The sequence below is a fragment of the Rhinatrema bivittatum genome, chromosome 1, assembly GCF_901001135.1.
Source record: "Rhinatrema bivittatum chromosome 1, aRhiBiv1.1, whole genome shotgun sequence".
Lineage (NCBI taxonomy): Eukaryota > Metazoa > Chordata > Amphibia > Gymnophiona > Rhinatrematidae > Rhinatrema > Rhinatrema bivittatum.
In genome coordinates, this window is record NC_042615.1 from 222,414,612 (window position 1) to 222,428,124 (window position 13,513).

Here is a 13,513-nt window from a genome sequence, read left to right on the forward strand (position 1 = left end):
TTATATATATATATATATATATATATCTCTATATCTATCGATATTTATTTTATTTAAATCTTTTCTATACCGTCGTTAAGGTGGGTACCGTCACAACGGTTTACAGTAAGGCACATAAAAGTAATGATTCTAAAATCTGTCAGTTTACACAGGTGCCATAAGGTTCGGTAACAGTTTGTGATCAATGTTAATTGTTAAATGTGATAAATCATGTCCAGGTCTCTCTATATCAGTTTTGAGTACAAAACTAGTTTTATTATTGTAACGTATCTTTTAGGGATGAGCTATCTATTAAAACTACACACTTAGTGATTACTGTAGTGTGTGTGGGTGTTCAATTGTTTGTACCTTACACTTCCCTGGTTTCTATTCTCCCTTCTCTATACTGCTGCCATATATGAAATTATATATTATTATATTATCTCCAATAGGGTGATGCACGTCCATCATCTGCTGGAAACAGAGAATATGGGCAGGCTGATGTCAGTGCAAGGGTATATATACCATGATGTCAGTTTTGCTCAGTCTCTATCTGCTGGTGGAAGTGCATAACCCACTGGTGTGGATTAACCTGTCTGAATGCCAAGAAATTTACTGTTTAAAAAGCATGTCCTCTAGGTAACCAGAAATAGTACATGCTTTACACATATGAGAGTCTTTCCATTAAAACAAAACCTCAAAGAATTTTCAGTATAATACACAATCCTACAAGTCTGTAATATGTTACAATTTCTTTTCCATTAAAGAACTGTATATCATAATTGCTCAAAGGCCCCAACAGTTAAAACTACATAATTTAATAATTACCTGTAATTGGAAATGTCAGGCCTCACTACATTTAAGTGCTCGTCAGCCTAAGCTAATCAGAGTTAACATTTAATCTCAACAGGTTGAAATTAGGCTACTATATGCTGCTCTATGGCACCACTTGGTGGTCAAGCATCAGTGATGCTACACTCTGGAGAAGTTTGCCCTCTTGGTCTCCAAAAGGCATGCGAATACATGCTGACTAGAGAAAAGGAATAGGAAGAGGAAAAAAGAGCTCAAGAGCTCACAAAATAACAAGCTTTGAATTCCCTATAAGCCTGAAATAATTAAAGTTTTACCAATCAAGTTTAATACTTGCTGCCTGGGATCCACTGTATAGAAAGTGTTAAAGAGGTTACATGGCGATGAAGGAGGGAGAGATGATGGCAGGAGCTGAGGAAAAATAAATACTTCTTTAATACTAAATGGATTCTTCAATAGAGGGTTTTTTGGATTCAAAATGCAAGTCACTGGATAATAAAAGAGAAGTTGCTCTTTTACTGGTTGCAGGACAATGCCCAAATCCAGTAAAGATCACACTGCAGTTTTGAAAAAAATTCATTAAAGTATTGATCCTTTCATTCCTTTTCGGTTAGAATCCAGAATGTAGCAACAATCTACACTCAATTTGGCTGTTTCACTGAATTCATAGGTATAAAAAGTTTACTGAATTCTCAAATTTCCCCCCTTCCTCTAATTACAATTTTCCATAAAAGTGAAGTTTCTGCTATTGCAGAGAAAGCTGATTTCTCAGATAGTGATTAGAATTAACATGTCTTACAGAACAACAAAGCTTAGTTTACTGCCCCATGGTTAAGTCTCCTATGCTTTGAAATCCTGCATCTGGGCCCAAAAAGGAGGGAAGATTACCATCAGTCATCTAAAAGTGGTGCCAAACAGTTCAGGCTCAAAAACAACTTCTTTCTAGCCCACAGCCAACAAGGGAGACTAAAAGCAAAGAAAATTGTTCTTGGACAAATAGGGAATGAAACAAGACACAAAAAAAGCATGAACTTACCACTTTTCTCCTCAGTGAGGAGGAATGAAGCACATAAGAGACGAACACAGTGAACCACAGGAGCTGCATTTCCATCCGTATAGTGGCCAATGTCTCCCTTTATTCTGCAAGGCTGTTAAAAAATAAATAAATACATACATACATACATAGATAAGTGATTGCAGTTTGGAAGTATCTTGCAAGTAACCTTATTTTATAATGAAGAAATAGCAGCATGTTTTGTGTTAATTTCCAGAAATCATTTTTACCCATGCTACAATGTTACTACTCACCTTGTTCTCAAGCTCTCCAGGCTCCACAGTTTCTTCCTTGGTTATGAAGCGATCCACACTGCTATCAGAGGACTGTCTGCTATGTCCCATATTTTTCAGTAAACGAGTTTGGCTTAGCGCTTCAGATGGAAAACACACATAGTTAAGTTTATCATTAAATTTGTGTTCAAGTAATATTTATAGCTATTTTGCTAAAAATTTCAGGATTTTGGTTTCTAAGTTTCCATTAAAAATCGAAACAGTCAAAAAAGGAAAAACTAAATCTACATATTTTGGTTAAAACAAATTAAATCATTTTTCCCAAGTTTCAACTGTATTGGTATAATCCCTATAGTCTATCCTAAAAATTTGGAGCATAAAATAATTATTATAGAACAGCACTTCCTTTAGGTTTGTGACAGCTATATGCCTCACATTCAGCAGGCTGCTTCTTGGTTTTGGGCTTCTTGTCTTTGCCCACCATCTATGGGACATGTTCCCTTCTTCTATCCAAGAAATGCCACATAGACTATGTTTAAATCTCCTTTAAAAACCCAGTTTTTCAAACTTGCTTTTGTTTAACTCATCACTTGGAATTTCAATCACTACTTCTATTGAAAGAGACTGTCTGCTATCTACATAGACTACTATATCTTCCAAGGCAGAAATAAACAGAGCACACAAGATACTCATATTAAATGATGGAAAGAGATTAAGTATAGAAATCTAACATGGTAAAAAATGGACTAGCAGAAAGAACACTGTTGCCAACAAGAAAACCAGCTGTTCAAATGCCAGCAGGGCTCATAGAACTCAAGTCCATGGTAATGAGGGGAAAGGGTGAGGTGAAGGAAGCAGAAGAGTGAACAGATCAGTCCCTGCCAATTCATAAACTGTCAGCCTAAACACAATTTCTGAAAATACATGCCATATGTTTCATTTGGATTTTTTCAAAACTATTAACACTTCACTTTACAAAATGTTGAATAGTGCCTTTACTTGAGGACACCAGCATATTAAAAAAACTTACTGGATGTACTGATAAATCCTAAAACATGCTTTAGCTGCATCTAAGACATTAAAATTAAGGGTTAATACCATCCACTACTATGAAAACAACTATGTTTCATGCAAAATCCTGTTTTTCAAAACAAAGAGGCCAATATTCAAATACTTGGAAAACATAACTTATCAGACTAAAGTTAGATGAATAAGTTATCAGGGACATTCAGTGAGATAAATGTCCCAATAAGCATCTCCAAATAAAGTTATCAGGCTAACTTTAGCTGGATAACTTTAAATTTAGCCTGCCATTTTTTGATCACCATCTACCAGGTTTAAAGTTATCCTGCTAAAGGTAGTTGGATAACTTTAGTTTAACCAGCTATATTCAACGAATATACAGGCCGATACAGTAAAAATCGCGGGAGAGCAGGTGAGCGCGTCCCTAGCGCCTCTTTTTGGACAGGAGCAGCGGCTGTCAGCATGTTTGACAGCCGACGCTCAATTTTGCCAGCGTCTGTTCTCAAACCCACTGACAGCCACGGGTTCGGAAACCGGACGTTGGCAAAACTGAGCGTCCGGTTTTCAACCCGCGAGCCGTGGACTTATTTTACTTTTTTTTTTTTATTTAACTTTTGGGACCTCCAATTTAATATTGCCATGATATTAAGTCGGAAAGTGCACAGAAAAGCAGTTTTTACTGCTTTTCTGTGCATTTCCTTGGCGCCGGCAGAAATTAACGCCTACCTTTGGGTAGGCGCTAATTTCTGAAAGTAAGACGTGCGGCTTGGCTGCACATTTTACTTAGTGAATCGCGTGGGAATAACTAATAGGGCCATCAACATGCATTTGCATGTTGCAGGAGCTATTAGTTTCGGGGGGGGGGGGGTTTGGACGCGCATTTTCGACGCACTATTACCCCTTACTGAATAAGGGGTAAAGCTAGCGTGTCCAAACGTGCGATACAGTACAGAGTGCGCTCTGTACTGTATCGCACTGTACTGTATCGGCCTAATAACTAGCTAAGTGGCAATAGCTTTAAAAAAAAAGTTGAGCTAAGGTCTGGTGGCCAAATACCAGCCCCCAAAGTCAACATAAAAATAATTGTCCTACTTCGCCATGTCCCCCACTACCCTCCAAATAGGTTTTGGGTTTTTTTTGTTTTTTGTTTTTTTTTTAAAGTAAAAGTATGATAGGTCAAGTACCAGGCTCCCCCTCTCCCCCTATTTAGAATAAGCACTTATCCATGTTCCCTCATCTCCCTTTCTACCCCCCTACCCCATCACAACCTAAACCTCCCACTTTAAGTGAAGCCTTGTCTGAGCCAGTATCATGGATATGCTGTGGTCCTGGCTGCTTCTGACGTTGCTGACAATAATGCCGGAAACATAAGCTTCCAGTATTTCTGTCGGTGCAACACTGAAAGCAGCTGGGACACAATTTTGGCATAGATAAGGCTTTAGGGAGTTGCCAGGTATGAAAAGAAAGAATATGGATTAAAATGTATTCTACCCAAGGAGGGCATGGGGGGAGGGTGAGCTCAGCAGTGACCTATCATAATTTCACTTTAAAAAAAAAAAAAAGGGGTGTGGGGAGGTGACTCAGCTCGGCAGGGCAATTCCCCCCCCCCATTGACTTGGGGCTGGAATTTGGTAATCCTTGGCTAAGCATCTTTTTTTTTTTTTTCTGAAGGCCATTGCTACTTAACCCACTATCTTCTTTGAATATAGCTGGTTAAAACTAAAGTTATCGGGAAATATGTTCTCCGATAACTTTAGACCTGCTCTAAGGCATGTGTAGGAGTTAGCCAAAAAAGTTAGCGGGATACGTAAAGGGGATACTAAATAACTTGCAAGTTATCCAGCTAAATGCCTTTGGATATTGCCCTCTACAGGACCTGATATAAAAGATACTATAGTATTAATATTAAAATATCATTATCAGATAAAATACAATAAAAAACAGGCATTCTGCCTTAAAAAGTCCAGTATATCCTGTATTGTACCCAAAAAATTGGGTTCTTCTGTAATACCTATTATACAGGCAAACTGCCCTCTTTGTAGCCCCGCAATGTAGTAAATAGGATAAACACATTGTTTTTGTAAAATTAGTGTAAGACAACTAATCTATAAAGACTAGAAATTTATGGCACAGACAGAATTCAAGGCACACACACTACTCAAATGAGAATGAACTGCTAATATAACACCATCTGCTGGCCAGTCCAACAGCTACAGTAAAAAGGGTTCAACAGTGAAATGTATCAAAAGGCCATTACAGTATATGACTTTAACGGGAGAAAGAAAGAAGCAGAGAGACTAGTGGCTACCAGATAAAGGAGCACAGGCAAACATACCAAGAGATGAATTTCTGAAAGGATCTAACACTTCTTGGGGAATGTTAGTTGAATCATCTTCCTCATCTTGCAGTTGTCCAATTTGCATCCCAGAATATTGGTTTTCAGTGCCATCTAGTACCTACAGCATTCAAGTAGGTCAGTTTTAGAATTTTCATTTTAAAAATCCCCAATGCATAAGCACACTAATAGGATTTCACATTTTCAAATTCTTTTTTTAAGCATGGTAAGCAAGGTCTCTAATTAGTAGTGTTGGTAACAGAAAAACAAGAAAGAAAAGATGTTTGAAAGAAAAGCACCATTCATACTAGCCTACTCTCACTAAAGCAAATCAATCAAATAAAATACATAAGAAAATTATTCCTTACCTTGCTAATTTTCGTTCCTGTAGTACCATGGATCAGTCCAGACGGTGGGTTATGTCCCCCATCCAGCAGATGGAGTCAGAACTAAAACTTCTAGGGGAGGTCCTATATAATCTCCCCTCCCCTGCCTCAATCCTCAGTATCTAGACTAGCAAAGCCCAGAAGAGAAGAGACTACCACACAGGGATCAAGTAAGCAATTTGAAATCAAAATGGCTGAGCAATCCAGCCGTAACTAAATCTGGTAAACCATAACTGAACAGTGAACTTGCAAACATAACTGTCAGACAAGAACAAAATCTTGGAAACCCCAAGAAGAAAAGACACAGACACATCGGCAATGGAAAGGAAAGCAGGGATGTCCCACCCTAATAACCCCAGACACAGGGAGCGGTCTGGACTGATCCATGGTACTACAGGATCGAAAATTAGCAAGGTAAGGAATAATTTTCTTTTCCCTATACGTACCAGGATCAGTCCAGACGGTGGGATGTACCAAAGCTTCCCCATCATGGGTGGGCCGAGGACAGCCCTGCGCGAATGACCCTGTCCCCAAAAAGCCCGCCCGCCAGCACCCGCACGTCCAGGCGATAATGTCTCGCAAAAGTATGGAGCGACTTCCAAGTGGCCGCCCTACATATCTCTTGGACCGACACAGACGTGCTCTCCGCCCAAGATGTTGCTTGAGCCCGGAGCGAATGAGCCTTGACAGCTAGTGGAGGAGGCTTACCCATTCCAATATACACCGCTACAATCGCTCCCTTTAACCAGCGAGCGATGGACTGTTTGGAAGCCATACAACCTTTTCTCGGGCCTGACCAAAGGAAGAACAAGTGATCTGACAGACGGAAATCATTTGTGAGCTCCAAATGGTGCATCAGACATAATCGTACGTCCAATTTGTGCAGGTCCCCCGAATCAGCCGAAGGAAACAAGGGCAGTTCCACCGACTGGTTGAGGTGAAAAGCCGAGACTACCTTGGGTAGAAAGGATGGTACGGTGCGGAGAGAAACCCCATTTCGCCGCAAACCGGAGATATGGCTCCCGGCAAGAAAGAGCCTGCAGTTCGGAGATCCTCCACGCCGAGCTGATCGCTACCAGGAAGACAGTATTGAACGTAACGTCTTTAACAGTAGCTGTATGTAAGGGCTCAAAAGGAGGACCAGAGAGAGCTCGGAGGACCCGGTTCAAGTTCCACGACTGACAAGGAGGACAGATCGGAGGCTTCAAATGTCTCACCCCGTTCAGAAAACGGATGATATCCGAATGAGACGACAGCAAAATATTACTTCCCTCCTGAAGGAAAGCGCTCAAGGCCGCCACCTGTACCCGGAGCGAGTTATATGCCAGGCCCAAGTCTAGGCCTGCCTGTAGAAAAGAGAGAATCTGAGCCACCGAGGCCTGTGTCGACCGGATATCGTGTGATACGCACCACTCCTCAAAGACCTTCCACACCCGAACATATCTGACCGAAGTAGACGTCTTGCGCGCCCAAAAGAGAGTAGAAATGACGGGCTCAGGATAACCGCGACGTCTCAACGTGCGCCTCTCAAAAGCCAAGCCGCAAGACAGAAGCGATCTGCCCCCTCGAAAAATATTGATCCCTGACGAAGAAGACGCGGCAGGTGACTGAGGCGAAGCGGCCCTTCCAGCGTCAGATGGAGCAGATCTGAGAACCACGGCCGTCGAGGCCATTCCGGCGCCACCAGGATTACTGGCCCCGGATGCGCCTCCACTCTTCGTATGACCTTTCCCACTAGTGGCCACGGTGGGAACACATACAGAAAGCACTGGTGTGGCCACGGTAAGACCAGCGCATCGACCCCTTCCACGCCGTGCTCTCATCTGCGACTGAAGAAGCGGACTGCCTTTGTATTTCAGGCGGTTGCCATCAAATCCATGTGCGACATCCCCCAGCGCTTGTCTATCAGCCCCATGGCTTCTTCCGAGAATTCCCACTCTCCGGGGTCCAAGCGTTGGCGGCTGAGAAAGTCCGCCTGTACGTTGTCTACGCCCGCGATGTGAGACACCGCTAAGCGCTCTAGGTGGAGTTCCGTCCACTCCATCAGACTGTCTGTCTCCAAGGACACGAGACGGCTTCTCGTGCCCCCCTGGCGATTGATGTAGGCTACCATGGTCACATTGTCAGACAGAACTCTGACCGCCCACCGGTGTACCAGAGGGAGGAACCCCCGCAGCGCCAGACGAACCGCCCTGGTCTCCAGACGGTTGATGGCCCAACGCGTTTGGTTCCTCCGACCATCGGCCCTGGATCGAGCTGTGTCAACAGACCACTCCCCAACCGGACAGACTGGCATCCGTGGTCACTATCACCCAGTCTGGGGCCTCCAGGGATACACCCCGGGCGAGTCGCTGAGGGTCCAACCACCAGCGGAGGCTGAGTAACGTTGACCTCGGGATCGGCAGGACCGCCTGGTAGTCCCGCGACGCTGGTTTCCACCTGGACAGGTTGCAGGTGAGCGAAGGCCCACGGGACCAGATCGATGGTGGAGGCCATGGTGCCCAACACCTGCAGATAGTCCCACGCCGTGGGCGTTTCGAGCTTCATAAAAATGAGGATCTGCTCGCGAAGCGCCTGTGCTCTCTCCGGTCACAGAAAAATCATCGCCTTCCTCGTATCGAAATGGGCTCCCAGGAAGTCCAGGGACTGAGATGGTACCAGCTTGCTCTTTGCAAAATTGACAATCCACCCCAGAGAGTGGAGGAGACGTACCATCCTGTCCACCGCTCGAAGACCCTGCGCTCGGGACTTCGCCCGAATGAGCCAGTCGTCCAGGTAGGGATGCATGAGGATTCCTTCTCTGCGGAGAGCCGCCGCTACGAGTACCATGACCTTGGTAAACACCCGAGGGGCTGTGGCCAGTCCGAAGGGTAAGGCTCAGAACTGAAAATGCTGTCCCAGGATCTTGAAACGTAGATAGCGCTGGTGGGCCTGATGGATCAGGATGTGAAGATACACTTCCGTAAGATCCAGCGAAGCCAAGAATTCCCCTGGGTGCACTGCAGCCAGCACCGAGCGAAGCGTCTCCATGCGGAACCGAGGAACCCTGAGCGACTTGTTGACGGTCTTGAGATCCAGAATTGGCCGGAAAGTACCTTCTTTCTTGGGAACCACGAAATAAACTGAATAATGACCTCGACCGAGCTCAGAGGCCGCGACCGGTACTATTGCGCCCAAAGATAAGAGACGGTCCAGGGTATGTCGAACGGCTCTCTGCTTGAGCCTGGACCCGCATGGGGAAAACAGGAACCTGTCTCGTGGAGCATGTACAAAGTCCAAGACGTAGCCGTGTCTTAGAATATCTAGGACCCATTGATCCGATGTGATTTGGACCCACTCTTCGTAGAAGAGAGCAAGTCGACCCCCCAGACGGGGAGTCACCCGTGGGTCCACCTGGCATCATTGTGAGGACTTTGGGGAGGTACCCGATCCTTGCCCGTCCTTGCCGTGACGGCGTCCCCGAAAGGACCGGTTCCAGGTGTGTGAACGAGAGGATGGTGCCCTGGGCGGTTGTTGCCTCGTGGGCCGAGACCGGCGCTGATTTCGATACCTGCTTCTGGAGGAATTGAAGGGTCTGGAAGAACGAGGACGGTCCTCCGGTAACTTATGGATCGCATTCTCATAGAGATTTGATGATCTGATCCAAGTCTTCTCCAAAAAGATACCTGCCCTTGAAGGGAAGGGAACCCAATCAAGTCTTGGAGGAGGCGTCAGCCGACCAGTTTCTCAACCACAGGAGCCGACGCGCCAATACCATCGCAACCATCGAGCGAGCTAAAACCCGCCGGAGATCGTATAGGGCATCAGCGCCATAGGCGACGACGGCCTCCAACCTGTCCGCTTGCTGAGCCTCTGCCTCCGGCAGAGACTGGAAAGTAAGCAGCTGTTGGACCCAACGAAGTCCCGCACGCTGTGCTAGCGAGCTACAGATCGCAGCCCGCATTCCCAAAGCTGAGACTTCGAAGATCTGTTTTAGGTATACCTCCAGCTTCCTGTCCTGAATGTCCTTCAAAGCTGTACCCCTCGTGACGGGAATGGTGGTATGCTTGGTGACTGCCGAGACCGTGGAATCCACGGCAGGAACCTTGAGAAGCTCCAGGAAGTCGGACGGAAGGGGATACAATTTTTTTTCCATGGCCCTGCTGACCCTAAGGTTGGATTCTGGCGCATCCCACTCTCTGGAGATGAGCTGCAATATGGTGTGGTGTGTGGGAAATGCCTTAGCCAATGGCCGAAGGCCCACCAGGAGAGGATCCCCCTTCTTGACCTTCGGGTCGGGCTCCACTGGATCAGGAGGAGGGTCGACATCCATCTCTTGCAGAATGTGGGGAATGAGATCGTCCAATTCCCCAGCCTGAAAAATACAGAGCACCCGCGGGTCGTCGCCCTGCAACTGAGTCGCCAAGAGGGAGCTTCCCCATCCGGGTCCAGAGGGACGTCCCCTCCCGAGGCGGAACGCGGCGCCGACTGACTCCCCGGAGGGTCTCGAGAGGGCCCTGGCCCCTCGTCGAGTCGTGGGGTACCGGCTTGGGGGACTCTGCCCCCTAAAATGGTGTCCAATCGAGCTAGCTTAGAGGGGGGGGGAGGAGGACCCCCGCCCCCCCCCCCCCAGCAAGTCCCTGCTCTGTAGAAAGGCCCGGTGCATTAAGACCACAAATTCTGGCGAAAAAGCCGGAAAGGCCGAGGAGCCACTCCCCGGGGCCTTCCCCAGCTGTCCAGTGGGATCCGATGTCACTCCAGAGGTTGAAAACGGCAGCGTGGCCCCAGTTGTTTCTCCTGCCTCCTCCTCAGAGAAGCCGGCGTCTGTATCTTGAAACAAAATGGCCGCCGTTCCCACACTCAGCGGGAACGGAGCCTGCCGCTTCATGCCGGCTCGATCCTGCGACCTAGTGGGCTCCCCCGAAGGGGGGCTGTCTTCTCCCTCGGAGGTACAGCCTGAGCGACTCTCCTCTCGGGGCAGGCGCTCTCCCTGACGGCCGGCGGCCTCACAGGGGGCCATGCGCTGCATCTGCAACGAGGGAAGCAGGAGAGGCGGAGGAGGGGTGGGCGCTCGTGCACGCGGCAACGACGATCGTGAAGAAGAGAGGAGGCGGTATACGGGAGCCGGACTGACCCCCCCCCACCGACCCTAAGGTACCTTCGGGGAATCTCACCTCCCGAAGGCTGGCGGCCCCGGGGAATGTAATGTCGCGGGGCCGCAGGTCGGGAGTCAACTCGCTCCACAGGGGAGGGGGGAGGGGAGACTAAGAACAGGGCCAAGGGGGAGAGATTGGCACCCCAAGTCCTGGCCCGCAGTCGGCTGTCAGACCGCCCGGTAAGCTAAAAGATAAAACACAACACTTACCCCACAGAGAAGGAGAAAGAAAAGAGGCAAGAGAGCGAAGCTGCTAGAGCAGCCTGTCAGCAAGTCACTAGGCAGACAGGGAGGGCAGAAGCACCTCACTATGCAGACTGCTCTATACTAACTTTGACTAGATAAGAGGTTTAATCTCTTTTTTTTTTTTTTTTTTTTTTTAACTTGATCCCTCTGAAACTAGGCCTAGAAACCTAAGCTATGGTGCTGGGGACCACCGTGTCCCCTGCTCACATCTGCTGGAGTCAGAACAATACTGAGGATTGAGGCAGGGGAGGGGAGATTATATAGGACCTCCCCTAGAAGTCTTAGTTCTGATTACATCTGCTGGACGGGGGACATAACCCACCGTCTGGACTGATCCTGGTACGTACAGGGAAATGATGTTACCTGTTAACTGAAGACAAAGTATTTCCCTTTCCATAGGCAAAATAAATATAAAAGCTGAACAAAAGTAATGAAAACAAGATGTACAGTTTGGTTAAGTCCTACAAAGCCAATGTGAAAAATGTTACGCATGTTAAAGTATTCGTGCTAGCCAGATAGCTCTAAATATCAGTTTACCGGTCTCTTAAGCTTATTGCATCGTAGTTTGTTCTTCTGATTACGTCTCCTTTTATGTTCAAATATAAGCAATGTATTTAAGTACTTTCTGGAATATAAGATGTGCACAAATTAAGGGGTCTCTGCATTTAAAAAATGTTTTGCCATGAATCCATAGACAAAAATGTATCTATGAAGAGGTATAACAAACTTTATAATAACGATAAAAAAGCTATTTGCAACAGTTTAATCAATTAATAAGGTATCAAAGATGAATATAACTATCGATCTAAATGTAATCTCCCATTTATTTCAAAAATTCTGGAAAAAGTTTTTGGGGTTTTTTTAAACTACAACTTTTCATAGATGATCATTCTATTTTAGTTTCCATCAGTATGGTTTCCTTGCAGGTTATAGCACGAAAAACTTATTAATCTCACTCTTTGATGTTTTTTGGAGGGGTTTTGATAGTGGAAAAAAAATTTTCTTGGTATTGCTAGATCAAACTGTGGCCTTTGATACTCTTGAGCATGATTTTCTCTTAATGAAACTGAGGGAAACTGGTATTGCTAGTACTGTCCATAAATGGTTTACCTCATACAGTATTTAAAAGGGCATCATCAAAAGGGGTACACAAAAATGTTGATTCTCCTTTATTTGATCCAAACACAGGGATTCCACAGGGATCAGCGTTATCTACCTCCCTGTTTAATATGTATTTAGGTCCTATTTGTAAAATATTGAGTCTTAATGTTGACTTTTGGATATTTACAGATGATATCAGTTTTATCTTCAAATTGATGGGACAGTAAATGATGCACTAGAAAGAATCAAGTTTATTTTTCCATCTTTAAACCATTGATTGATGAATAATTTAACCTCAAACACGAAGAAAACAGAAATCCTGTATCTTGCAAGAATTCCAGAAGTAAATCTCCTATCCAATCTATTAATGGAATTGCTATTCCTAAACTAAATCAAGTATGCAATTTAGGTGTTCTAATGGACACATTATTATGCCCTCATATTGTCCAACTTGTATCCAATGCATATTTATTTTATTATTTATTAAAGGCTTTTATATACCGACTTTCTAGATACAAATCAAATCAACTCTGTTTACATCGAACAAGCAGAAACTATAACCAACCAATAACAAGAGACAATTTGAAGGAGTATAAAGTTACATTATAACAAGGATGCGTTAACTTGGAGTAGGAAATAAGAAGGGGAACGAAGATAGAGTATAATATACAAGAGAGTATATGAGGGAGGCAAGCAGCCGTCCTCATGATAACTTGTAAGCGTCCTTATGATAACTTATATACATGATTTAGCGCTTGTTTATTTACATGATTGCTGGGACAATTCTAAATCAGGCTGTTGGACTAGTGGCGGGGAAGGCTCGGCAGAACAGCCATGTCTTTAGTTTCTTTTTAAAAGTTAGTAGACAAGATTCCTGCCTGAGGTCTGGAGGCATGGTGTTCCAGATGGAGGGACCTGTGATGGAGAATGTCCAGTCTCTGATGTTTGAGTGTTGTACAGCTTTAATAGGAGGTACATGTAAGGATCCCTTGTAGGCATCCCTTAAAGGTCTGGCCGTCGAGTGCAGTTTGAGCGGGTGTAGCAGATCAAGGGGGGTCTGATGGTGAATATATTTGTGGATAATTGTAAGTGATTTATGAAGAATCCTGAAGTGTACTGGGAGCCAGTGAAGATCTTTTAGAATGGGAGAGTGAAGATCTTTTAGAATGGGAGAGCATATCATCAACTACACTTGATTCACAGGAAAATGAC

General features: G+C 45.2%; 1 protein-coding gene across 1 annotated transcript in view; it reads right to left on the minus strand.

Annotated features, from left to right (window-relative positions):
• The window catches only part of HTT (huntingtin), a 797,032-nt gene that overhangs the window by 582,115 nt on the left and 201,404 nt on the right, over nucleotides 1-13,513 (minus strand). The window contains exons 13-16 of the mRNA XM_029606726.1: nucleotides 5,435-5,555; nucleotides 2,098-2,216; nucleotides 1,800-1,937; nucleotides 1,107-1,200 (exon numbers count right to left, since the gene is read on the minus strand). Of these exons, the coding sequence (XP_029462586.1) occupies nucleotides 1,107-1,200; nucleotides 1,800-1,937; nucleotides 2,098-2,216; nucleotides 5,435-5,555 (472 nt within the window). The remainder of the gene's footprint in view (nucleotides 1-1,106; nucleotides 1,201-1,799; nucleotides 1,938-2,097; nucleotides 2,217-5,434; nucleotides 5,556-13,513) is intronic.